Consider the following 27,325-nt stretch of genomic DNA (forward strand, 5'->3'; position numbering starts at 1 on the left):
AGACTTCAAAGTGGATTGTGTTCTGGTGTTCCTTGCTTCCTCTTTTGGGATTGATTATGAAAAAAACAAAAAACAAAAAACCCCAAAGTTAGTTTATGTGTGAAGGAAACTACATGGCTTAAGCCTAAGTTCTTTAGCTTTGAATGTGCGCTAATGTGAGTCTGGGGTTTAGGAGAAAGAACTTTGGTGTGTTAGTAGTTTCCCTGCAGGCGGCTGCAGAATGTCTTTCCATGTAAAAGCTTCAGAGCTTTGGAAAGACCAAGTTGGAGTGGCTTAGTCTGCAGCTGCTGTAGGAGTGGCCTTCTGTCTCTAGCTCATCACTTTTAGCATGTGATGATGAGACTGTTTAAACATCCCATGGAGTTTAAATGGCTTGAGCCCTACTGTGGGAGAGTAGTTTTGGTGGGGGATTAATGATGAGGTATGGAATTCCCAGGCTTTACAATTAAAAGTATGCTTGACCAGAATAGAAATTCAACACCCTCCCATTTCAGAAGCCAGATGCTGTGTGAATGTGAAAGCCAAAAACAGTGCAGAGAAAAAAATTGTTCCAATTCCTTCCTCTTATAGAGGAGATTTAAGACTGCCCATGGGATGACCAGCTGAGTTGGCTGTGGAGTCCCATGACTCTGAATGAAAGACGGCATCTGTTCATAAGACACAGCTGGAGTTTACAGCTTTAGAAATTTCTCAAGACATTCAGTGTGTCCAGGCCATAGTTTTCCTAAGAGTAGTTTTTTAATTTGAAAAATGTAAAGCCATACATCAAAGTCCCAAGTGTTAGAATTTGCCAAATTCCCTAGGGCATCCTCTAATGTACTGGGCTTGATAAAGGTGTATTTTGTTCCCTAAAAATGAAGAAGGACCTGGACTGAAGGCACGACAAGTTTTCTGTCTTTATCAGCATCTTGGGTTTTTAGTCAGTATGTCTCCTTGGGCTCCTAAGGTCGTTCCAGCTAACCTGTTGCTTACCCTATGGCGGCACATGCAGCTGATCTATTTTATGGTTGAGGAAGTTAGGTCTCCAAGTGAGATGTGTCCCAGCCAGGGAATTTGGGTGGAGCAGAGACTGTGTTGGGGGTTTGTAGGAAAAGGTTGGTAGGAGGGTACTATTTTAGGTACATTTTTAGAACCAATGTGGCCAATGGTTCGGGTAAAGTTTCACTCACCAGAAATACTTGAGTCCAGAAGTGTTTTAGATTGTACATTAAATGTTTTTTACTTAATTTTTGAATATTTATAGGTTTGGTGATGGGATATAAGTTTAAATACAGCATTTATGTGTTTCTATAGCTACTTCTTTATGTTTCAGATATAACTTATATACAGTCTGAATTTGCTATTTCATAGAATATTATAAGTGAATTTTAGAGTTTGAGATTACAGAGCTTCATCCTCTATACTTAGAAGAAGAGACACCATGAGCCGGATTGTGATTTCAGATTGGAACTGTGTGAACAGCTGCCTAGCAGGTGGAGTCCAGCAGCACAGACAGGTTTGGCCTTCAGCCATCTGGGGCGAGGGGTCAGAGGAGGAGTTTCTCAAAGAGAGTCCTGGTAGGAGAGATGACAGTTAGCCCCCCGCCCGTGTGTGTGTGTGTGTGTGTGTGTGTGTGTGTGTGTGTGTGTGAGAGAGAGAGAGAGAGAGAGAGAGAGAGAGAGAGAGAGAGAGAGAGAAAGAGAAATATGTGTGCAAGTATGTATGAATGCTAGAGGTCAACCTTGTGTATCATTCCTCAGGTTCTTTCCATCTTACTTTTTGGGACAGACTCTCTCACTGACCTGAGGCTCAGGTTATGCTGGCTGGCTAGTGAGCCCCATGGATCTGCCTAGCTGTACCTTTAACTCCACAACACTGGGACTATAAGTGTGTTCCACCATGCCTGGCTTTAATTTTTAAACGTGGGTTCTGGGGATTGAACTAAAGCCTTCATTTTTGTATAGCAGACACTTTATCAACTGAACGCTCTCTCCAGCCTGACATTTAGGGTCTCAGTTCCTTTTCTTTTTTCCATTCCTATTGTCCTTTCTTTTGTTTTTGCTATTGGTGAGATATGTGTGTGTATATATATATATATATGCCACATCATCATAAGTTGTTGTCAAATAAACAAAGGTAGCATCCTAGAAATGGGAACATTGTGTTGTTCATTAGAAAAAGAACATATGTTTACCTTGGGAGAGGTCACTGTTTGGAGCCTTTTGGAAGATTCTTAGTACTAATTCAAAGGTTATGTTATACCTCAACTTTCTTGGCCATTGTAATAAATTTTCTCAGAACTTCCAAACAGCAGTTTACTGGCCTACTTTGGATTATTATGTCTACTTTAAAGTACATTCATCTCTTAGCCTTCGGATCTTCTTAACATTTTCTCCTGATCTGTAGGCATTTATGATGCCGCTGTCCTACCTTGTTTTGTCAAATTTGGATATCCTCCGGTCTCACTCCGGTCTCACTCCGGTCTCACTCTCATTTCACCATGTATAGGGTATCTAGTAGTTCTCAAAAGTATTTACTACTCTTTCTCCTGTTTCCTGAACTTGGGCACTTTTTTTTTTTTGTCAAGGGCGATGCATCCTTGTCATTTGATAGATGACTGGAGTTTTTAACGTCCTGAAAGGGACAAGTTGGTCCTTCATAAATTGTTACTCTCACCCCCAATTTGAATATTGAGGTATGCTGATAAAGCAAACCCAGTTTTTTGGGTCAAGTTTCATGTTGTGTACCATACATGTATGAAGGTTAGGTTTTCAGTATTGCAAAGCATTTTCTGGAGCATTTCATGGAATACTAATGACTTTAATTAGTAGAGTTTAGACTTTATCTTGAGGAAAACTATCTGTCTGTCCATCTATCATCTATCTATCTAATCTATCTGAGACAGTTTCAATAGCTCTGACCAGCTTCAAACTTCCAGAGATCTATCAGCCTCTGGTTCCCTGGGATTAAAGGCATGCACCACTATGCCTGGCTAGGCTTTATTTTTGTTGCTTGAGAATTTCAGATGCAAATAATATGTTTTTATCAAATACACACCCTGAGTATGTTCTGTAGCTTTTTGAACTTGAGTGTATTTAGTGTGAAAATGCTGGGTGGAGGGTCCATATTTCTTAGTCCTGGACATGGAACTCAGGACTGCACATGGTAAGGGATATACCTTCAGCTCTTTCTTTTTTTGCACAGGATGGTTTAGATAACTGCACATTGGAAATTCTCAGGGAGTTTTTAAAAATATTGGTTTCTGGGTCCCACACTCAGGTTTTTATTTTGGTCAAGCAGATGGCATGGGAATTTTTAATCATTCTCCAGGTGATTTATAATGTGCACTTAGGATTCAACACCACTGATCTAGATGGTTTCTAAACTATGTAGAGATAAAATAATAATGATTGTGAATTTAGCTAATTGAAAATGAATTTCATTTACCTGCACAAACATCTGTTGAGCACCTAAGATCAAGATAAGTAAGTCACCACCAGAGCTCAGAGCCCTGGCTTTCAGTCTTCTATTAAACCCTGACTCTTGTAAAAGGGGACTATTCATCCCCTTTCTTCCCTCCAGAGTCTTTAGGGCCTGAGTACAGCAGGGATAACAAGAGAGGCCCCAGATCAGGAAAAAAATGGATGTGAAGTGGGCAGTAAAGCAAATAAAATGACCCCAATGTCCTACAGACACCTTCCTGGCAAGGCTGGCCCACTCAAGACACCCACAGGATCCAGGATCCACAAAACACTCTGGGCAGGTGAGTAAGTAAATAATTAGCCTTCCACAAACACTTTCATTCAGACATGCCTGGTTTTACTAAATTAGGGTGGAGGGGTGTAATGCCCATAGTGTGGAAACAAGTAACACTTCAAATTGGATTTCTTTTTTAACCCTTTGGTTTTTATCTTTAGCCTGGCCAGAGGGGTGCTTTTAGTCCATATGATGCCTTTTGGTTAGTTGTACCAGTCAGAAAAAGGGATGGCTACCATGCTGGCAGAAATCAAGAACTTTGCATGGCATCTGAAGCATCCCATTTCCTTGGCCCAGGTAACTGAGTTTATAGTAGCTCGCCACACCAGGTTCCAGTTCCTGGTTCATCACATCCAGGATAATGCTGGATTTCCCCCTTTCATTTGTTTTGTTTTGTAGCATGCCAACAAGAACACAGCCTTGAGGCCATTTACCAGGAGTGATTATTTGTTTTATACACTCTCAAAACAGAGAACATCTGTCTAGCCAAGGAGAACTGTAAAATGACACAGTGATTTCCACATTTAGGGTAGCTTCTATTGGTCTGGGTTTTCTTTTCCTTCCTGCACTGTGTTCGGCTCAATCACCTGCACAGTGTACTGATCCAATAGGTTATGATGCCAAGTAAACGGAACTTAAACAGGTTTCATTCATGTGATCAAGTTTGCAAATCAAATGTTTTTCCCCCTTTATATTTTTCTATGTGTATGGGTGTTTTGCCTGCATGTTTGTCTTAGTTAGGATTTCTATTGCTAGATAAAACACCATGACCAAAAAGCAACTTGTGGAGGAAAGGAAAGGGTTTATTCAGCTTATGCTGCCACATCCTAGTCCATCAAAGGAGGCCAAGATAGGAATTGTAGTAGGACAGGAACTTGGAGGCCAGAGCTGATGTAGAGGCCATGGAGGGTTGCTGCATACTGGCTTTCTTATGGCTTGCTCAGCCTACATTCTAATAGAACACAGGACCTCCATTCCAGGGATGGCCCCACCCACAGTGGGCTGGGCCTTCCCCACCAATTACTAATCAAGAAAATGCCTTACAGGCGAATCTTTTAAAATTTTTAATGATTTATTTGTACTTTATGTGCATTGATGCTTCGCTTGCATGTGTACCTTTGTGAGGGTGCTGGATTCCCTAGAACTGGAGTTAGAGACAGTTGTGAGCCGCCATGTAGAAGCTGAGAATTGAACCCTGGTCCTCAGGAAGAACAACGTAATTACTGAGCAATCTCTCCAGCCCCCTCTTATGGAGGCATTTTCTCAATTAAGGTTCCCCTCCTTTCAGATAACTCAGGTTTGTGTGTCCAATTGACCTAAGTTGACATTGTGCCAGCACAACGTGTCTGCACTATGGTGCATGCGGTGCTTAGAGAGGCCAGAAGGATGTTGGATCCCGACTGGAACTGGAGTTACAGATGGTTTTGAGCCACCATGTTGGTACTGAGAGTTAAACTCCTCCTTTAGAAGAACAGCCAGTACTTTTACACAGATGGAATCATCTCTCTAGCCCCCAGAAATACATTTTAGGGGAGATGGGTTGTCTTAAATGCTGTGGTTCTGGAGATACAGTTCAGACTTTCTGTTTTAATTTCCTAAAACCAGTTACAGAAGAGCAAAGCAAGCTGGATTATTTTCTGACAAATGGGTTTGCCAAAGGTACGGTTTTGCTAGGAAGAGAATTCAGTGATTCATTGGGCTGCCGCTTGTATTCCCAGCTGCTTTTGTTGGAATGGGTGTATGGCATGATTCTGTGTCCTGCCTTTCTGTCTGATTTGAGGCTTTGTTTTGGAGGTGACTTAAGCTCCTTCAGTTTGGCTATCAAGTCACTTGCCCTTCATTTTCCCTGTGTCTTTTGTCTCTTAAAAGGACACTTATTGGGTTTAAAGCCCACTTAGACAGTCTAGATGCCCTTATCTGGTGATATGTAATTCAATTACATCTGCAAAAGACTTTCCCTAGTAAAGGCCTGTTTCTTCTCTTTTTTTCCCCATGAGGAGCCAGTCTACATTGGTTCTTCATTTACCTTTTTCAGGGAATGGCTGCTTTGCAGATATAATTGCAGGATTAACTGAATTTTGCTCTTTCAAGTATTGCCATGTTGTTGGAGATTCTGACTTTGCCAAATGAGCCTGTTGGAGGTTAATGAATGCTGATTTGTTTTCTTTCGTTTTGTTGAGACAGGGCTTCACTCTGTAGCCAAGACTGACCTGGAACTCACACTGTAGCCAGGCTGGTATTGAACTCTTGGCAAATTCTCCTGTCTTAGCCTCCAGAGCCACCATGCATGTCCAGCCAGTTAGTTCATGGTGCCAAGCTCTACAGAGGGGCGAGTTGTGAGGTGGGGCAGGATGGAGAGAGGAAATACTCACGACCCAGTAGTTTCTTCTGTTGGGATTGTTCAGTTTTTGCTGGTTCCGAGTTTGTTACTGGATGTCATTTTTTAATTTCTATTTTTTGTTTATATCAGCAACAGTTTCCTTTTGTAAACATCCAGAAAATTAAACAAAAATTCCTATTGGTAATGAAGCTCATCAATAATTGGTATGCATCCCCTTGTTAGGACTATGTGTTCCCACTAATATATTTAGCTGAAAATGGAACCTCATTCTTTTGAAATCTTTAGTTTCATTGAATGGTTATTTCCCTGTGTTTTTGGTATTTGTGGTCATTCCTTGTGTTCTTATTGGGTAGCCGGGTGTTCTTTGTAGCCTTTCCATACAGGGTGGAGAATGTTTAGATTTTCTTGTAAGTCATCAGATCATGTCACTCACTTTAGCTTTTCTTACTTTTTATTTAATTAATTTAATTATTTAAATTTGATTTTACTTATTTAATTAATGTATTTAGTTTATTTCATTTGAATGTTTGTGGTGCTGGGGATGGAGCCTAGGGCCCCAGCCATACTGGCTAGTACTCTACTACTGAACTCACACTTCGGCCTTTAGCTTTTCTTCTGGATACCTTTTTCATAATCACCTCCCCATGTTTCCTGTCTTCCAGCTGACGGTGAGGCCATTCTGAAAGGCCTTCAGTCCATTTTTCAGGAGCAGGGGATGACAGAGTCAGTGCACACCTGGCAGGACCATGGCTATTTAGCAACCTACACGAACAAAAACGGCAGGTAAGGTGATCTCATGGGCTTTAGATGGAAACAAAGTTGGGGTTAGGGGATGATATTCAAACTTTTTTTTTGTCATTTGACAATTTTAGAGGGGCCTAAAATTTGGTGCTTTTACAACCTTTTCCTGCCCAGGCATTTCCCCCAGAGCAGAAGGCCATTGGACCTGGACCTCTGTATTTCTTTAAAGCCCTAGTGATTCTTCTATGTGACTAGGACCAAAACAAGACACCTGGCAACAGAAATAGTGTGATATTTGGCCGGCAATGATGTGGAGTTGGTTAAAACCGATTTCTGGACCCCCCCGCCACACTCACACCTCAGACTTTCTGCTCCAGTGGTTCTGGGTCAGAGTCCCCTCCTCGCCTGTTGCATTTCCAACAAGGCCCTGGTTGCATTGTTGCTACAGCTGCTGGCTAGACCATTGTTAAAAGAGACTATTTTTAACTAAAGACCATAGTAAAACACAGGATGGAAACAAGTCTGGCTCAGGAAGGTGAATATCCTGTGTTTTATCTCATGGAAACTACATTTAAAATTACATGTGTGTGTGTTTATGTTTGTCAGTCATGAAACTAGAAAGGGTATCATGAAAAAGGAGGAAGAGATCCTGGAGGCTGGAAATGGAAGGTTACAAGAAACCATAAGAGAGGACTGATGGGGTAGAGGGTGAGGGGGTGGGGGATGCTTCTCAAAGGTAAGCCAAGCGCAGACTCATATTGTGCCTATGTGGCCAGTCTTCATGTATGTGTTTACCAGTTGCCTCAGGTATATCTAAAGTGATAACTTCTTCCTTTAGACTGTCCTATATTCAGTAGAACCACTAGCCTTCCTCAGCTCTCTCTTGTCCCCTGCTTCCAAAAACAGAGGGCCTTCAGCTCTCCTCTAGCCCAGTGTTTCATGTAGGCCTATACTCAGTCTCTCTTTGTCATGTACCCTCACTCTATTTTTGCTGTGGTTCTTTTTTTTTTGTGGATTAGAGCATGTTGAACACTGCTGCCTGATGGGTTCCTTCACACAAAGGTGAAAAGTTTCCAGTCTTAGCCATCTCCCAAGCCTCTGTAACAAAGCTTTACCTATCTGTTTTTTATTTAAAAAGTTAAGAGCTGGGCTGTGTGGCACATGCCTTTAATCCCAGCACTTGGGAGGCAGAGGCAGGTGAATCCCTGTGAGTTCGAGACTAGCCTGGTCTACAAGAGCTAGTTCCAGGACAGCTAGAACTGTTACACAGGGAAACCCTGTCTCCTAAATAAACAAATAAATAAATAAATAAAATTATTTTCTGCGTTTGGATATTTTACATACATATATGTCTTTCTACCATTTGCATGTAATGCCTGAAGCCATATAGTTTTGAGTTGCCTTGTGGGTGCTGAGAATTGAACCCAGGTCCTTTGGAAGAGCAAACAGTGTTCTTTATATCTTTCCAGTCACAATTCCATTTGTATACAAAGCCCTTAGAATTATTCTTTCTTCAGAAGGGATCTTTTGAGTGTCAAGAATCGTTCAGAAATGTGTGGGAGGATGGGGGAAATATATTTCAGGACTAAATAATACCTTCAGGTGAGTCCCTGAGGCCAATTCTAAAAAAGGAGACCAATGTAGAAAGTAAGTTGTTGTTGTTACTATTTTGTTTTTTTTCCGAGACGGTTTTCTCTGTGTAACAGCCCTGGCTGTCCAGGGTGGCCTCCAACTCACAGAGCTCCACCAGTCCCTGTCTCCCAAATGCTGGAATTAAAGGCGTGCGCCTGCATTACCAGGTAGAAAGTAAGTGTTTAGATTAAAATACTCGTAATGGTTTCGTCACACATTCTTCCCTTTTGTATGTAAACAATTTGTTCAAAAGTTACACCATTCTTAGCCTTCCAGCTAGCACTGAACATGGTAGGTTAGTTGGGAGAGCCCAGCAAGTACCAGAGGCAGTTCAAGCCAGACAAAATTCCAGCACTGGAGAAGGGTAAGTGGGCACAAAGTGTTAACCTTAGCTAGCCAAGAAGCTAATTTTAATTAATACCTGCTGGTAGAAGGAAACAGGGTTTCTTTCAATGGGATCACACTGGGTATATTATCTATACTCCAGGACAGGCCTCATGCTCAGGAAAACCAAAAACAGAACTAAAAATCACATGATTATGTTGGAATAAGGGCAGTGGGGCTGCATCCCGGGCACCCAGCCGCCCGCATGGCTAACTCTAGCTTATGCCCCAAAATAATTACACGGAAACTGTATTCTTTTAAACACCGCTTGGCCCATTATATCTAGCCTTTTCTCGGCTAACTCTCGCACCTGGACTAGCCCATTTCTAATAATCTGGGTAGCCCACGAGCTGGCTTACCAGGAATGATCTTAACCTGCGTCTGCCTGGAGTGGGAGAATCATGGCGATTCTCTGACTCAGCTTCTTTCTCCCAGCATCCTATTCTGTTTACTCCTCCTACTTATGTTTTAAACTATGAGGGCCAAGCAGTTTCTTTATTGCTTAACCAATGAAATCAACAGGTTGATACATGACACTCCCACATCACTTCCCCTTTTTCTGTTTAAACAAAAAAAGGAAGGCTTTAACTTTAACATAGCAAAATTACATATAACAAAACAGTTATCAAGCAAGAATTACAGTTACAATATTTATATCTATTTTATCTTTTATCATAACTAAGGAAAACTATAACTTCTATTCATTCTTCAACTCCATCAAAGACTCCAGAAGGATATAATACTACCTAAGTAAACAAGAAATAAAAAAACTCTAGAAATGACAGAGACATCCCGCAGCCTGGACAGTCACCCAAAGTTTTTTTGTACTGTTGGGGCATCCATCTTCAGCCTTCAGGCCCATAGTATCCAGCAGACATTTTCATGAAGCAGGAAATTTCAAAGTCAGTTCAGTCACTATCTGCTGCGTCCTGCAGAATGTCTCGCAGACTCTTTCATGAATCAAGAACCCCGAAAGATCATCTCACCTTTAGGCAAGTTCAGTAGTCCTCTCTCTGCGGGTTCTCTGTGTTCAGTTTATGCAATAGTCCAGGCAAGAGCAGTTTCTTGCCCAAATGGCTAACCAACTCCATAAGGATCCTCTTCGATGCCCATCTTCCTCTCAAAGTAGATTGGTGCCGCCAGGAGCAGACATGTCTCATTGTCATGAAAAGTCCTAAGTTATTAAAATATTTTAAATGCCATATTCTGCAGCCTTTGAGAGGTATGAAGAATGCCTATCTGAAATATATTTCTATATACCTAGAAAATCTAAGTGACATGACTACAAACTTGACTATTATTCATGATTATCCATCAACAACCTATATTTCCTAATTATACATTACATTTTAAAAATGAACTACACAATCACAATACCTTAATCAAGATCAAGAAATACCTATACATATAACAAAATTGACCTTAAAATCCATACCAATGCAAATTATTCATACCTACATCATTTCCCCCTTTAAATGTAAAAGAACATTTATAAACAATATTTGGGAATATGGGTGCAGTTATTTCTCTCCAAACTGCTTCCTGCTGAATGGGGGCATCGTTAATTAGGTCATTTAGGGTGTAACCTGTGCCAAGTTTATCTCAGTTGGCAGTTGAGTGAAGTAATTTTTTGAGGGTGTTTACAGGAACTTTTTGGGAGGCCGTGGTCTATCAATCATACCATATCGGGATAGATGCAATCCACAGGGTCTGGTCCTCTGTGAAAACAAAAGAAGACCCTCTCCAAAGCATCATATCCTAAGATCCAAATTTTGAAATCGTAATACCCTTATGTCCATTCTGGTTTAGCTTGGCAGCCCATGTAATGAAATGTCTCTCTGTACTTAGCTCCTTCACAGACAAAATTTTTAAAGAAAACACAATAATACAAAGGATCCAGACTCTGTGAATTTTCCATTTTTACGTGGCTTATTTTTACTTTATTTCTCTTAATCTATAACTATCTGTACTCTGTCTCTTTAAAGACTTTACCTTTTTTTTTAAAACCATTAGTTTTATTTTCTATATTCTTTTTCTTTCTCTCAAGCCTACGTACATTCATCCAACAGTGTGGTCTTTTATGTCTGAATCTGTTTTATTGTGAATCTGTAAGATTTTTTTTACTATCCAGGAGCATTTCTTAAAATGTTAAGCAGTTCTTAAAAACTTAAGTTGCACCATGTACAGGTAATACGGTAATAAGGTACAGCCTGTTTCCTGCCCAGTCTAAACCTTAACTGTGCTGTTTTTATGGTAATTACGGTAGTTCCTGCCTGAGACCAGCACAGTTCATCATGGCAGAGCCTAGCAGCTCCTGCCTCAGAGCCATTTGGTGCCCCTGAGCCACACACAGTTCCAGGCACATAGCAGTCTACATTGCCATCAACTAAGCCGTAGCACATTACTCCAAATGCTCCATTCAAAAGCTCTGTCTCCCGCAGGATCCAGACAGAGATCGCAATGGCGGCACAGCCCAGAAAGCCACACTTTAAAATGACGCAGTTTTTTTTTCTGCTGCTGTTGCTGAATCAGGAAATCTCTCTACAGCAAGCCACCAACAAACAGCAAAAATCTGTGTGAAATTCTCTCTCCCTTATTTTAAAGCCTTCTCAGGTTTTTAAGTGGATTTAGTTCATCACGTCTGGGCGCCACTCTGTTGAATTAGGAGCGGTGGCCTATGTTCCCAGCACCCGGCCGCCTGCATGGCTAGCTCTAGCTTATGCCCCAAAATAATTACACGGAAACTGTATTCTTTTAAACACCGCTTGGCCCATTATATCTAGCCTTTTCTTAGCTAACTCTCGCACCTGGACTAGCCCATTTCTTATAATCTATGTAGCCCACGAGCTGGCTTACCAGGAATGATCTTAACCTGTGTCTGCCTGGAGTGGGAGAATCATGGCAACTCCCTGACTCAGCTTCTTTCTCCCAGCATCCTATTCTGTTTACTCCTCCCACCTATGTTTTAACCTATGAGGGCCAATCAGTTTCTTTATTGCTTAACCAATGAAATCAACAGGTTGATATATGACACTCCCACATCATGCTTACAGAGGATGAGATAGCCCAGATGGTTAAGTGTTTGCCTCATGAGGATCTGTTTCCCCCTGAGAACCCATGTACAAAGGCAGGGTGGCATGTGCTTGTAATTTCAGTGTTTGGGAGGTGACCTAGGACTCCTGGCCAATCTCTCCCCCCACATACACAAGCACAAAGTCAGATTCATAGACTGAATCAATTTATAGAGCTAGGTAATATGAATCAGTCATAGACTTAGATCAATTTCAGGCCCAGGAAGTAAAATGAAAAGCTTAGTATTTGGCCCTGTCCTCTAAATCTTCTACAGGTGACCATGTCCCACTTTTCACCTCTGAATTGGAATTGAAAAGAAGGCTAGAGAATTAACTTTGACATTGAAGGAAAAAAGAACTGCCTTTTAGTCTTGATTGGGACTGCATCTTTTCTCTTTGAAGTGCCCTGATAACAGTTTCTAACAGTAAAACTACACTTTCTTTTGTAGCTTTGCCAATTTGAGGATTTATCCCCATGGATTGGTGCTGCTGGATCTTCAGAGTTACGACACTGACACACAAGGCAAACAAGAAACCGACAGGGTTGGTTTTCAATTTTCTTACCCATTTCAAAATGTGACGCATTTTATTTTCCCAGATTTAAGATTCTTAAAGTCTGCTTAGCTTCATGAATGTTGACTTTCAGGTTAGCTGAAATTTAAACTTGCCTCCATGTAAGTAGTTTGACAGAAGAATTAATCTTCAGATGACTTGGAAATCTAGCTTTTAGCCTTCCTTTTAACTTCCTGAATGCAAAGAATGGGTTTCACTTCCTGCTGGAGGGAATATAGAACCTTCCCGTACAGTTTTGCACCTGCAGTGTTCTTTAGCGTTCTGCCCCATTATTCTCTTGGGAATATTCAGAATGTGGTTAGGGCAGCATCATGAGGGAGAGTTACTGTGGGAGTGTGGAATTGGGCCAGGAAGTCCTGGTAGGCATATGGGAGCTTGTGTATTGGCCAGTATCACACTGTGCTCAGCATAGCCTTATGCCCATGCTCTGTAATTTAGTTGTTCTGTGCACTTTATATTCTCAGCTCACTAATTTCTTTTAATTGTAGCTTTTGAACAAAATAGAAGAAAAAATGAAAGAACTGAGTCAGGACAGTACTGGGCGGGTGAAGCGGTAAGTCCACCTGCTCATCCATGTCCTTTTAATATTTGTTTGATTGGCAAAATAATCAGAATGGCAGTGTTGATCTTAGTGTCTGCAGAAGATGTGGAGAAGATCAAAGTCAAATGTCTGCTACTGTCTTACACCGTGAACTGAACCATCCACTCATCCCATCGCAAACAGGACAAAATATGTAAAAACAAACAGGATGGGGGTGGGGTGGTAGTGTTGTTGGTGGTAGTGGTGGTGGTGCCAATAATGAGGCAGAAAGATGATACTGAGTAATTGCAATAAGAGCAGAAAGCCAGGTACAGACAGCCATGGAGGGAATTTACCCAGATCACTGATGATCAGAATATAGAATACTGTTTTCTTTATCTCACAGCCGATTCAGAGTAGGAAAATCTTGTTGGCAAAGGTAGGATGTTTAAGTTCTTAATGACTCAATCTGTGGAGTTTGATCAGCCCATAGGAAAGCTCCAGGGCAGATGTAGGATAACTAGGTAATTATTTAGCCTCCGGTGGTTAGGTGGGCAAGAGCAATGGGATGCGTGAGAGTACTGAAAGAACCAGTCCCCATGTAAAATTTGTGCATATTTGAGATCTGAGGATACAGATTATTTTAAATTCCACCTAAGTTCAGTTGAGTAATCCTTGACTCTGTCCACACCCACAGTACTTTCCGGACTTCATCTTTGTCTTGCTTGCAAGTTTCCTTTCCATCCATATGAATTTTAACATGCCCGACTCCAGGAAAATGTATTGGCCCACACCAAAATGCACTCTGATTTTTACCACTGCCGCTTCTCGGTGTGAGTAAATAGAGTATACTTCTGGGGCTGTGGAACTGGCTAAGTGAGTAAAAGCACTTGCTGCCAAGTTTGAATTCAATCCTCAGAACATTGGGTAGAAGGAGAAACCTGACTTGTCCACAGTTTTCTTCTGACCTTCCCAATCATGTGTACAGACACAAACACACAAATGTTTAGAAAAAATGTACTTTTTGTGTGTACAGACTCAAACACACAAATGTTAAGCAAAAGAATGTATTTCTGACCTTCAGTATTTATGAGAACTCTGGTTGGTGAAGTTTTCTAAGTGAGACTGGTCACAAGTTTTAGATTTTTATATCAAAACATAAACCTTGCTTTTGTTTGTCATTGTTTTTAACATCTTTTTTATAAAATAAGGATGGAAAGAATGTGAAGTTGGGATTACCTTGTTGTAAACACTTTGCCATTATCCCGCTCCCCATTACCGGAAGAGGATAGTTACACTTTTCTGTGTGGAATTGACACTCACTGATAGAGGAAATTAAGAACAGTTAATTTGGTAATGTTATCTAAAATTCTTATTCCCTTTTCAGTAGTGGTTATTGAATAAGAAGTTTTAACTGAGAAGCCTTGGGATTTCTACAAAGACTTGTCTTGTGTTTTCCTTTTTTATCTATTTTATTTTATTTTATTTTAAAAAAACTATCTTTTCATTTTACATACCAATCCAAGTTCCTACTTCCTCCCTCCTCCCATCCTCCCATACCACCCTCCATCCACTCCTCAGATAGGGTGAGGCACATTGCTTTGGGGAAGGTCCAAGATCCTCCCTTCTGTATCTAGGCTGAGGAAGGTATCCATCCAGAGAGAATGGGTTTCAAAGAACCAGTACAAGCAGTAGGGATAAATCCTGGTGTCACTGCCAGTGGCCCTGCAATCTGCCCCAGCCATGCAACTGTCACCCACATTCAGAGGGCCTAGTTTGGTCCTATGCTGCTTCCTTCCTTGTCTGGCCAGAGTTGGTGGGTTCCTGTTAGCTTAGGTAAGACCCATCATGGTCTTGGCCTTTTTGCACATATTCTCACTCCTCCCACTCTTCGACTGAACTTTGGAAGCTCAGCCCAGTGCGTTCCTCTGTGGCTCTCTGCATCTGCTTCCATCAGTTGCTGGATGAAGGTTCTATGGTGAGATTTAAGATAGTCATCAATCTGAATACAGGGCAAAGCCAGTTTGGGCAGCCTCTCCACTATTGCTTAGGGTCTTAGCTGGGGTCATCCTTGTGGGTTCCTGGGAATTTCTCTAGTGCCAGGTTTCTTGCTAGCCTATAATGGCTCCATCAATCAAGATATCTCTTTCCTTGCTCTCTGTCTCTGTCCTTCCCCCATCTCAACTATCCCATTCCCTCAAGTTCTCCTCTTCCTCTTCTCCCACCCTCCTCCTCCTCTGCCCTCCCTTCTCCCCCCACCCCCATGTTCCCAGTTTTGTCAGGAGATGTTGTCTATTTCCCCTTCCCAGGTTGATCTATATATGCTTCTCTTTGTGTTCTCCTTGTTACTCAGATTCTCTGGGGTCATGAACTATAGGCTCCTAATCCTTTGCTTTACAGCTACTATCCACTTATGGGTACATACCATACTCATCATTCTGAGTCTGGGTTACCTCACTCAGGATGGTTTTTTCTAGTTCCATCCATTTGCATGCAAATTTCAAGATGTCATTGTTTTTTTAACCACTGAGTTGTCAGTACTCCTTGTGTAAATGTAGCTTCTTCTGTGTTAGGATGATCAAGTTTTCCTGTTGTATGATCACTGGGTTCTGGTGTTACCATGTTGCTTTTTAGTTTGTTGAATGAATTCTTGCATTGGTGTCTTGCATTGGTGCCTACCCATCTCTTCCTCCATTTGGTGCCCGCAGTGTCTTTGCCTCTTGGTCCAATCCTTGCAGTTGCTGTCTGGATCTTTGGGAGCTGTTCTTGGTCTGCTCTGTATTGTCGCTGTTGGTGTCTCATGGAGCCGCTGAGGTCTCTCTTGGCCCACTTTTGGTCTGCTCTCTTGATTCTTCCATCAGTTGCAGCCTGTGCTTTAGAGTTCCTTTGAGGCGGAGTGAGACCTGTAGTTTATAGGGGCAGATGGATAGGGTGAGGATGTTGGAGCAGCCTAACTCTTGGTCCTCTCTGTGTATTTGTATCTTGTTTTTCAGAGTTCCTCTGAGGTTGTGGTGGAGTGGGGGTTATAGGACAGGAGGGTTTGGGGGCAAAGTGGGACTTGTAGCTTACAGGGTCCAATCAATGGGATGGGTGTGTTGGAGCAGCCTACCTAGAGGAAAGTTGCCTGTTGGCTGACTACAGAAGTTGTTGCAGGTGGGGGAGGGGCCCCAGGATTTTGCCAGGTTATGGAAGGCCTAGAAAGTGGGGTGCCCCGCTAGTTGGGCGATCATTCACCTCTTGGTCTGTTCAGTTTGTCTTGTGTTTTGAAGTGGAAAGGAACGAGAAGTTATAGTTTGGGGAAAATTCTTGTAATGTGTATAGTGTAGTTGAGGTCAGGAAGACATGGGATTGGAAAGGTTGATTTTTGTGGGGCTGTTGGGGATCTCCTGGTAGCCCACTGCAGGGCATCACACTTTATGATGCTTTGAACTCATATTAAGCTAATGGCTGCCACATCCTGATAGAGATCTTTGTTTCCTTGCCAGGCTTTAGAAATCTAGAGAAGAGAGACTTTCAAGTTAACCAAAGCAATGTTAAACCAGTTGAGAGCAGACATACATAACCGGTTAGAACTGGCTGGCTGTCAACTAGGGTGGATTTTCTACCCTGAAATCCTCTACTTTGTGTTCAGCATATATGGGAACAGTTTTTTAAAAAGCCGTTTATTTATTTAGTGTTTTTATGCATGTATATGTGTAGTTCAAATTCTAATTGGTCTTAATAGAAATTCAGAGTCTGATACTAGGGGGCAAGGTCCTGACTCAGAATCCCTCAGACTGAATGCAATGTGCTCCTGTCTCTTTCCATCTTATATTTCTCTCCTTACCTAGCCATATCCCTTCCTGTCTCCACCTCCCGAGTGCTGGGATTAAAGGAGTGTGACTCTCAAGTACTGGGATTAAAGGTGTGTGCCATCACCACCTAGCTCTGTTTCTCTTTTAGGAATCAATCTTGTGTAGCCCAGGGTGGCCTTGAACTCACTGGTCCATCTGTCTGTCTCCTGAGTGCTGGGATTATATACCCATAGCCTGGCCTGTATGGGTAACTAAGTTCATCTTCAGGCAAGCTTTATTTGTTAGTTCACAAACAAAATATCACCACATTGTGGGTAGGTGTGAAGGTCAGAGGGACAACTTGGCAGAGTTAGTCTTTCCACTTTTTTTTAATTTTAATTTTTATTTTATGTTCATTGGTGTTTTACTTGCATGTGTGTGTCTGTATTGTATGTATTTCTGTATGTCAGAAGCCCTGGAACTAGAGTCATGGACAGGTGTGAGCTGCCATGTGTGTGCTAGGAATTGAACCCAGGTCCTCTGGAAGAGCAGCCAGTGTTCTTAACCGCTGTACCATCTCTTCAGCCCCATCCTGCCACTTTTATATGACTTTCATGGATCAATTTCAATTTGTCAGACATGGTTGAAAGCACCTTATTCACTGAGCAATCTTTATTATTATTAATGTGAAATATGTTGTCCTTCCCGGTTCCCTCACTTGTTAAGTTCCAAAGAAATCACACAGGGATCTACATTAGTTATAAACTGATTGGCCCATTAGCTCAGGCTTATAACTTATATTATAACTCTTATAACTTATATTAGCCTCTTATAACTTATATTAGCCTGTTACTCTTGTCTATACTAGCCACAAGGCTTGGTACCTTATTCAGCGAGGCAGTCACATCTTACTTCTGTGACTGGGTCACGACTGCAGACCAAGCTTTCCTCTTCTCAGAATTATCGTTGCCCCACCTCTGCTTCCTGCCTGGTCACTGCGCCTATACTTCCTGCCTGGCTACTGGCCAATCAGCATTTATTTAAAATATAATCGACAGGGTACAGACCATTGTCCCACAGCAGAAATAGTTTTGTAATTGAGATTGATCAAAATCACCTATTGCCACAGGTTCCCTCTCTTGCTTTACTCATCTAAGGAAGGGACTTCTTCCAGTCCTGTTCATTACCTGTCTGGGGGCTATCTTAACTAGGCCATTACCTAACAAAAGAAATACCTCAGGTCTGCCTAATATTTGGAAAGATAAATTCATTCCCTGGAAAGATGAAATGGCTAAGGCAGGAGTTGTGAGAAATTACTTTGTTAGTTTTGGAGCAGATTACAGGTGTGTGTGTGTGTGTGTGTGTGTGTGTGTGTGTGTGTGTGTGTGTCTAAGATAGTCTTGTTAACTTGTTATCAGGTTGTGCCTGGACTGTTTGAAGCAGGTGAGAGGATACTGGGAAGTGAGGCAGAGATAGTGTGTTCCAGCATTGCAGACCTGCATAGCTGTACCGAGTACTACTTCATTTTTGGGTCTCCAGTATATTCTTATTTTGTGTTTGGGTTACATTTACTAATCCCCCTTTTGGTGTTTTCTCCTGTCATTTAGTGTCCTCTGCTGGTGGTTTCTGGTATATTCACCGTATCAGAAGCACTTGATTATTTACAAAAGCATAGAATGAGAAGCTTTTCATTTTGTCTTAAACTTCTTAATCCCATTGCCACTGGTAAATAATTGTGTAGTACTCAGTTTCTGAAGACCACAGAGTAACCTGCCTCATGTCAAAGGTACATTTGCAGATAGAGAGAGGTTTAGCAGATATCACTATAACTCAGGTTTCCTGCTTGGAAACCTGGGTGCTCTTTGCCAACCTGACTCCATTTAAGAGAATCTCAGGCTAAATCCACAGGAAGGATGACTTCCAGATACTTGATCTGGACTTTTTGGAGACAAATGGAATAGAGAAGAAGAATAAGAAAGAATATCCTAAGTGAAATGAGGGTTAGACAAAGAAGGACAAAGAAAAGAAAACGCAGTGTTTGAAACTTTATTCAAAAGCATAACAACTATGATGGACATAATTGGGACAACTCAGAATACTTGAAGGTGGATTCTGTACTAGATAATGGAACTTGTAACTACAGTAATGGCCATGTGGTTTTGCAGACCTTTGGTGTTATGTACTGAAAAGTGTAATATCTACCATGCCCACTTTCTGCTTCAATTTTTCATTAGGAAAAATAAATTTAAAACCTGCCAGAAATGTTTCCCTTTCTTTTTCTTTTAAGAAATAGTTTTGTGCAATTGTTGCAACTTGGTACAGTTTGTGATTGTGAATAGGTAAGTATCCAAGCTTTGGATTTGTTTTACACTTTTAAAGAGGCTGTCTGCCACAAACACATGACTGCCTTTTATTTTCTTTTTAATTATGGGGATGCACATGAGAGTATAGGTACTGGTAGCAGTCAGAGGTCCCCTGGAGTTGGAGTTCCAGGCAATTGTGAGGAGCCACTAGCTGGGAACTAAACTTGGGTCGTCTGTTTAGGAGCTGTACGTTCTCTTAACCACTAAGTCATCTCTCTTGTCTCTCATGGTCTTTTGTATATTCTCCATGCCAAGTCCTTTTGTAAGGCAGTGTTCTACAAAGACTCATTCCTGTCTCTCCCTCTGTAGTTTACCACCCATAGTTCGAGGAGGGGCCATTGACAGATACTGGCCTACTGCTGATGGGCGCCTGGTTGAGTACGACATAGATGAAGTGGTGTATGATGAAGATTCACCTTATCAGAACATTAAAATCCTACACTCAAAGCAGTTTGGAAATATTCTCATCCTCAGTGGTGATGTTAGTAAGTATCCCATTCCCCCCCTGGTTGCATAACAAAGTTCTGATGTGTGTGGGCGGCCACTACTTTCCTGAAAAATGCCATTGTCTTGGATTTGTCTGAACTTAATTCTGACACTGCTATCTTTTAAGATTCACTTACATTGTATGAACCTATGGGTTGTCTGGATGTTTGTGTAAACTTTGTCTTGAAATAGATTTTCCTTTGATGAGTAGTTAGAAAGTACAAGTTGCTGGAGTAAAAATAGCATTTTATTATGAAAAAAATTCCAATCTAAGTAGACAAACTCATGCATTGAGCCGACAGGTACTCTCCATGGAACTTTGAGAATACCAATGAGTTAGCCAGTGTTGTTTCATCTAGCCCTGCTGCATATTATCTTGAAAGTAGCTCCCAGATGGCATATCTTATCATCTTTAAAGGTATCATTTCTTTTAATTACTCAGAATATCAGCTCACTCTCAATATTGTATTTCTGTCTAAGTAACTTAGTTCTCTTTATCCTATGTGATTGTGAAAACTACTCAATCAAAAAAATCAAACTTGCACATTATGGACAGTTTTTGAAAGTTGGGAAATTTCCATTGCAAGCTAGATTTCAGCAGGTCAGGTGGTTTGTGTATTTGGGTAGAATGATCATTTGGGTCTCTTCTCCTCCCTAGATTTGGCAGAGAGTGATGTGGCATATACTCGAGCCATCATGGGCAGTGGTAAAGAAGATTACACTGGCAAAGATGTGCTGATCCTGGGAGGTGGAGATGGGGGCATATTATGTGAAATTGTGAAACTGAAACCAAAGATGGTCACTATGGTAGAGATATCCTTTATTGTATAAGAGAACAACTTCAGGGCCTGGAGAGAGAGGACTCGCTCTTACAGAGGACCTGGGTTCAGTTCCAAGCACCCATTTGCTGACTAACAACTATCTGTAACTCCAGTTCCAGTATATCTGATGCCTTTTTTTGGCCTCCGGGTACCAGGCATGTATGTGGTGCATGTTTATAACAGCTGTGCACACTCATACGTATTTTTTTAAAAGATAAAAAAATTAGTGAGGGGGGAGAGAATGAGAGAGACAGAAACAGAACAAGGTAAATGATTTTTGGGACTCCTTCCTTTGGCATCTTTGGACTTGAATTCCTTAGTGTGAAAATAAAGTCACCACAATACCTACTTTTTAACGTGTGATCCTTAGATGTCTGAACCTTTATGTTTTAGAGAAGATTTACTATTTCAGAATTCTTTGATATATTCGAATTCTCCTTAACCTGTTTCGGACATTGACCAAATGGTGATTGACGGATGTAAGAAATTCATGCGAAGAACATGTGGAGATGTCTTAGACAATCTTAAAGGAGACTGCTATCAGGTAATTGTGCTTCCTTGGTAATGCACTTTTAAGTTAAAGTTAAAAATACATGAGAGATCAATTGGACCTGCACCTTTTATTATAATTGGTTAAGAAGATAGTTTCTTTCTTTGTGTAAATATATTATCTATTGATACTTAGAGAGCAGAGAGTGTACAGTTACTGAAAGAAGCCTGCAGTGTGGACTCTATCAGGTTACTTTTCTTTATGTTATTGGAGATTAAACTTGGCCCTTCAGTATGCTAGGTCCCTACTACCACTGAGAGATGTCTCCAGCCCACATTAATCCTGGCATAGATGTCATGTACTTTTAAAATCTACCACCTTCTGTCGCTACTCTGAATAATACCTTGAAGTCTTGGTGTTTCAGAAGGAATTCAGATTTTTAATTGGTAGGTGTAGTTGATTAGCATGTTGCAAATAAGCAATTAGTTTCTGTCTTAACTTGTACTGTGCTTGAAAGTTGAGCAGCCACTCTGATATGTCGGGATGCATATATTTCATTCTCACAGACCCGAGGGCTTGTTAGAGCAAGATGCCCAAGCAAATACTTAATTGAATAGCATCTGAAATGTGCACCTCCAGATTGGTAAGCAATTTGGATGAGCGCTGTACTTTCAGGTGTCAATTATCTAGCACTTCTTCCCTCCCTAATGTATGCACATTTAAATTAGAATTTGTACTACATGCATGCTAATTTGAGGCAGGAATTCTACCTTAAAATGCAGTTATGATTTTTTTTTTTCGAGACAGGGTTTCTCTGTAGCTTTGGAGCCTGTCCTGGAACTAGCTCTTGTAGACCAGGCTGGCCTCAAACACACAGAGATCTGCTTGCCTCTGCCTCCAGAGTGCTGGTTAAGATTAAAGGCGTGTGTCACCACCACCCAGCACAGTTATGATTGTTTTGTGGGTCAAAGGGCAGGGCACGAAATAGTACAGTTAGCTTATCCTGTTGGATAGATTCAAAAGGGATGGTAGAATTCAGCTCTGCATAGCATTGAACTGCTTCACACTGAATTCAAAGTTACCCGTGTCTGACAAATAATGGACCAGACCCTTTCCTGCTGGATTTAATCCCTACACCATAACTTGTAGATGTTGTTCTATTATATTGGGAAGAGCCGAACCTTAGAAAGTTTAAAGGGATTTATTCAAGGTTGTGGAGGTCACTTTAGATCAGTGCAGAGTACAGGGAGTGCAGAATCCTGTCACCCTGCTTTTGGTTGTATGAATTGTATGTAAAAATTAAGGAAAGACCAGAAGCACAAACAGAGCAACAACACAATCTAGTAGTGGTATGGTGAAAATGGGAAACTAACCAATATTCCCCTGAAATGGGATATCTGACCCTCGGGGCACAGATGGTAAGCCAGATGTGGTCAGATTTGTGCAGCAAAGGTAAAAGACTGTTCTTTGTGGGATTTTTTTGTGTTTAGTTGGTACATATCGAAAGACTGTTTGACAAAAGAATGTTAAAGCCACCTGGTATAGGAACTTAATAAATCACTTATCACATCTTGTTTCTATTCAGTGGCTCTTTAGGGTAGCAGTATTCAGTGTCTCCGAAGGAACACTAGGAGGAGTCTGGACTTTTTTTGGTGCAAAGGGTTCTGAAGCTCTCAAGCAGGGTGGGAGCCTTATCTGGGAAAAGACAGACCCACCTGAACACTACCAAAGGCAACAATCCATTAAAATGCTGTTTTCAGAAAGGCAGAGATTTTTACATATGTTTAAACAACTACTCTGGTTTACATTTGTTTCAGGAACAAAAAATACTTCTTTTAGAATGACAGTAATCTTAATACTGACTAAACTAAAGGTACTATGCCTAGAAAACTAAGGATGGATTACCTATGTGTATGTATACATTCTGTTTATGTACACACATACAAAATTATCAAGTAAAATAAAGTTCAATTTAGTGACTTTTAAAAAAGTTCTATGTTATACTGAAATAGAATTTAGTTTTAAAAATTTAAAAATGAGAATTTTCAGAAATTTGTTATTAGACTGTTTGAAATGGCTTAGTGGGTAAAGTCACTTGTCTCCAAATCTGACAACCTCAATTTAATCCCTAGGACTCACTCAGACAAGGTGTCTTCTTTGTTTACACACACACACAGATACACACACACACACACACACACACACACACACACGCACTCATGCACGCACATAAAGATATTGCATTAGAGGGATTCCACCAAAACATAATAGAAAATATCAGAGATTTAATTTTAATAAGAAAATGATAATGTAAAAATTATAGTGTCAAAAATTCATTTTCATTGGAAATAGGAACCAAATTATGGATGCTGCGTATCTGAGTTTATGCTTCTTTTTGAAGCCACTAATAAGTAAGGTGGAAGTCATAAAAATAATAAAATCAAATAATTATGGAATAAAAATGATTAGAAAAATCCAAGAAATTTACCTTGACAATTACTTGGGCTTCTGAGAAATTGGTTCAGTGATTAAAGATTTAAGTGATTTAGGAAAGTTTAATTTTTTTCTTTCTGCTGAATGCAAAACACTGAAAGGAAATTGGGAGGTGTGTGGCAGGAAATCCTAGTAAAAATAATCTGCTAAATGAACTTAGCAAGAGGTATTATGAGGCTGTGGTGAGCTTTGTGATTTGACTGAAAGACATGAAATGGAGTCTGTGGAATGGCATGGGATATCTTGTGCCTGGTGATAGATAGCAGAACAGTTTCCATTGCTTCTCATTTGTTCTTCTAATTCTCATCAGAACCAATTGAGTGAGGCTAACTGATGTTTTCAAAGTTGCTCTTATTAAAGTAAATGTCTAAAAATAGCCAAGGAAACTTATGAGAACAATTATTGTGGAAGGAGACTTGTTTTGATTGCTAATTTACTGTAGTCCTATAATCAAGTAGGAAGTTGGACACAGACTGTGTAGACAGATAAGAGGGATATCATGGGAACTTGAACTTATTTGAAGTATGTGTTAAGTAACAACCTGCTAACATATGATCCCAGATGGATTCGATTCCTTTCCTTTCCTTTCCTTTCCTTTCCTTTCCTTTCCTTTCCTTTCCTTTCCTTTCCTTTCCTTTCCTTTCCTTTCCTTTCCTTTCCTTTCCTTTCCTTTCCTTCCCTTCCCTTCCCTTCCCTTCCCTTCCCTTCCCTTCCCTTCCCTTCCCTTCCCTTCCCCTTCCCCTTCCCCTTCCCCTTCCCCTTCCCCTTCCCCTTCCCCTTCCCCTTCCCCTTCCCCTTCCCCTTCCCCTTCCCCTTCCCCTTCCCCTTCCCCTTCCCCTTCCCCTTCCCCTTCCCCTTCCCCTTCCCCTTCCCCTTCCCCTTCCCCTTCCCCTTCCCCTTCCCCTTCCCCTTCCCCTTCCCCTTCCCCTTCCCCTTCCCCTTCCCCTTCCCCTTCCCCTCCCTCCCTTCTTCCTTCTCTCTCTTAATTTTTTCAGACAGTCTAGCCCTGGAATTTGCTTTGTATGTAGACTAGGTTGGTCTCAAACTTACATATATCTGCCTGCCTCTGCCTCCTGCATAATGCTGGGATTTAAAGATGTGTGCCACCACGCCAGGCCCAAAATACATTTCATTTCATTTGGGTAAAGATTTAGTAAGTGATGCTGACATATTAGACTACCCACTTGCTTGAGAACTAAATCAGCTAACCCTAGAAACCATTGAAAAGAGAGATTCAGTAAACTTAGTCCCTAGATTTGGAAACTAAGATACAAAGGAAAATTTAGCTTTTAAATTGGGAAGTGAGGGGTTTAATATGACTTCATATAGGATTGTTGAAGACAAGAATAGAACATTTGAAGTTAGATAGAGTAGTTTATTGTCTATCTTTGGGATGATTACATGGGTTAAAATTTAGTGAAGAAAACAGATTGAGAGGGGCTGGAGAGATGGCTCAGAGGTTAAGAGCACTGACTGCTCTTCCAAAGGTCCTGATTCAATTCCCAGCAACCACATGGTGGCTCACAGCCATCTGTAATGAGGTCTGGTGCCCTCTTCTGGTCTGCAGGCACACACACAGACAGAATATTGTATACATAATAAATAAAAAAATATTTTTTAAAAAGAAAACAGATTGTGAGGATGTCAAATGAACTTTTTTGTGGTGCTGGGATCAAATCCTGACTTTCATACATATGGTAGGCATGTTCTCAGATGGGATGAATGTGTGGATTATAGTTAGCTGAAGTGTTTTTTTTTTTCTTTGTTGAGACAAAAATCTCACGTAGTCCAGGCTGGCCTCAAACTCCCTGTAGCTGGGTGTTCACATTTTCTCTGCCTTTGCCTACTGCAACTTCTGCAGTATATTACGTTTTATAAAACAATAGGACAGTAAAAGTCTTCAAAGATATCAAATTCCATACTTAACTTCTTACACTGTAGTCTTCCCTTCTCCTTCCTGCCAGGAACTCAATATAAAACTCAGGCTGTCCTCAAACCTGTGGAGTAGCACTTGTTCTGTCTTAGCTTCCAAGAATTGGAATTAATAAGGGATGGGCTACCACATCTGATTGTCCTCTTTTCTTATCAAGGGTCTATGCGCAACCTATAGAAACCTTTTTAAATGAGATTGTGTTTCAGTTAATGAAGGGAGCAATGGCATCCATAGAGGGACTGTTTACTCAGATGAGAAAGGATATAGGCATATGGTTGACACTTTGTTTTTCTATTAACAGACAGGGATGAAAGGTCTCTTTGGTGCTGGTGCTGTGAATTTAATCCCCAGCTTTCATTTCCTATTTATAAGTGTTCAATGCCACCCATTTGTGTTGACTCATGCATCCAATCTTGTTCATTCTGAAAGGTCCTCATAGAAGACTGTATTCCAGTACTGAAGAGGTACGCCAAAGAAGGGAGAGAGTTCGATTATGTGATTAATGATTTGACAGCTGTCCCGATCTCTACATCTCCAGAAGAAGGTAGATTGTGTTTTGAACTCTTGTTTTTTGTTTGTTTGTTTTTGTTTTTTTGAGACAGAGTTTCTCTGTAGCTTTGGAGCCTGTCCTGGAGTGAGCTCTTGTAGACCAGGCTGGCCTCAAACTCAGAGATCCATCTGTCTTTGCCTCCCGAGTGCTGGGATTAAAGGTGTGTGCCACCACCGTACGGCTGTGTTTCAAACTATATACATGTACATGTTCACAAATGTATGCGTGTGTGCATGCCAACACACAGACAGACAGACAGACGCGCGCGTGCGCGCGCGCACACACACACACACACACACACACACATACACACACACGTGTGAAGACCATTGCTCAACACTGAATATCTTCTTGAATTGCATTCTACTTTATTTTTTTGAGAGTTTCTTGCTGAGCCTAGAACTTTCATCAAGTAGGAAATGCTGGCTGGCCAGCAAGCCCTAGGAATCCTGTCTCTCCCCATCACTGGGACTGCAGAGGCACATGCCACCATGCTCATTTTATGTGTGGGTACTGGCGGACAAACTCAAATTCATACACTTGTATGGCAAGTACGTTTCCCACTGAGCCATCTTCTTAGCTCCTCTTAGTTGTTAAAAGCAGTTGAACTAGCATTGATGGTGGGAAGGTGACTGGATTTTTTATTATTATTACTGAAAAAAATTTCCGCCTCCTCCCCGCCTCCCATTTTTTTCCTTTTCCTAATGTGAAAACACAGCTTATACCTCAAAGGGTAAGAGTGTTCTGGAACCAAATATGAGCGACCATGGTTGGGGAACATGGATTCAGGTTAGTGTAAGTAGTATGTTCCAATGTGGTAACAGTTTCATGTTTTTATAGTTGTGGAACAAAAGAAATTCACAAATCAAGGCATATTTCAAATACATTGGTGGCAAGATGAAGTGGGTTACAGCAAAGCAGGGTAACCTCTGCTGGAGGAAGTTTCCAAACTTTCTGAAGACATTCTTAGTTGAGTGAGGCATTGGTGGAAGCTAGTGTGCTCTGTTAAGTTAATACCTATGAACAAAGGTCTCCTGGAATATTCTCAAGGTTAGGTCTGACACAGGTAGGCAATGAATTGCTGTTAAGGAGGCTGCAGCATTCTGTGTCTTCCACAACCAGGAATTTCCTCAGCTTCTCAGTGAATGTTACTGACTTCCTTCTTTAAGCAGCTTTTTTTCAGACTGAGCTCTGCCTTTGTGTCTAATCTTTGTTCTTTATCTGAGAGCGGTGTTGGGGATGGAACCCAGGATCTCCTGCGGATGAGCAAACTCTCTGCTACTGTGCTACACTCTCAGTCCCTATGCTATGCTATGCTATGCTAAGTCTTTATTGTGATGTACTGACTGTCTTAAATAGATGCAAACTTGATCCTGACCTCGGTGTTTGTGTAGGTGTTTGTACAGACCAGCTATATGA

The 27,325-nt window shown here is 41.1% G+C and overlaps 1 protein-coding gene across 2 annotated transcripts in view; it reads left to right on the forward strand.

Moving 5' to 3' along the window:
• LOC121441196 (spermine synthase) overlaps positions 1-27,325 on the forward strand; it is a 54,023-nt gene that overhangs the window by 16,980 nt on the left and 9,718 nt on the right. The window contains exons 1-8 of one of the 2 annotated variants that reach the window (XM_041642338.1): positions 3,598-3,742; positions 6,739-6,859; positions 12,354-12,447; positions 12,966-13,030; positions 19,443-19,618; positions 20,278-20,432; positions 20,895-20,984; positions 25,786-25,900. In XM_041642338.1, the coding sequence (XP_041498272.1) occupies positions 3,652-3,742; positions 6,739-6,859; positions 12,354-12,447; positions 12,966-13,030; positions 19,443-19,618; positions 20,278-20,432; positions 20,895-20,984; positions 25,786-25,900 (907 nt within the window). In that variant the 5' untranslated portion in view covers positions 3,598-3,651. Of the gene's footprint in view, positions 1-3,597; positions 3,743-6,738; positions 6,860-12,353; positions 12,448-12,965; positions 13,031-19,442; positions 19,619-20,277; positions 20,433-20,894; positions 20,985-25,785; positions 25,901-27,325 lie in introns of those variants that run through there. The other variant, XM_041642340.1, reaches the window with a different exon arrangement.

This window comes from Microtus oregoni, unplaced genomic scaffold (genome assembly GCF_018167655.1).
Source record: "Microtus oregoni isolate MIOR12 unplaced genomic scaffold, Mior012 000074F_000, whole genome shotgun sequence".
NCBI lineage: Eukaryota > Metazoa > Chordata > Mammalia > Rodentia > Cricetidae > Microtus > Microtus oregoni.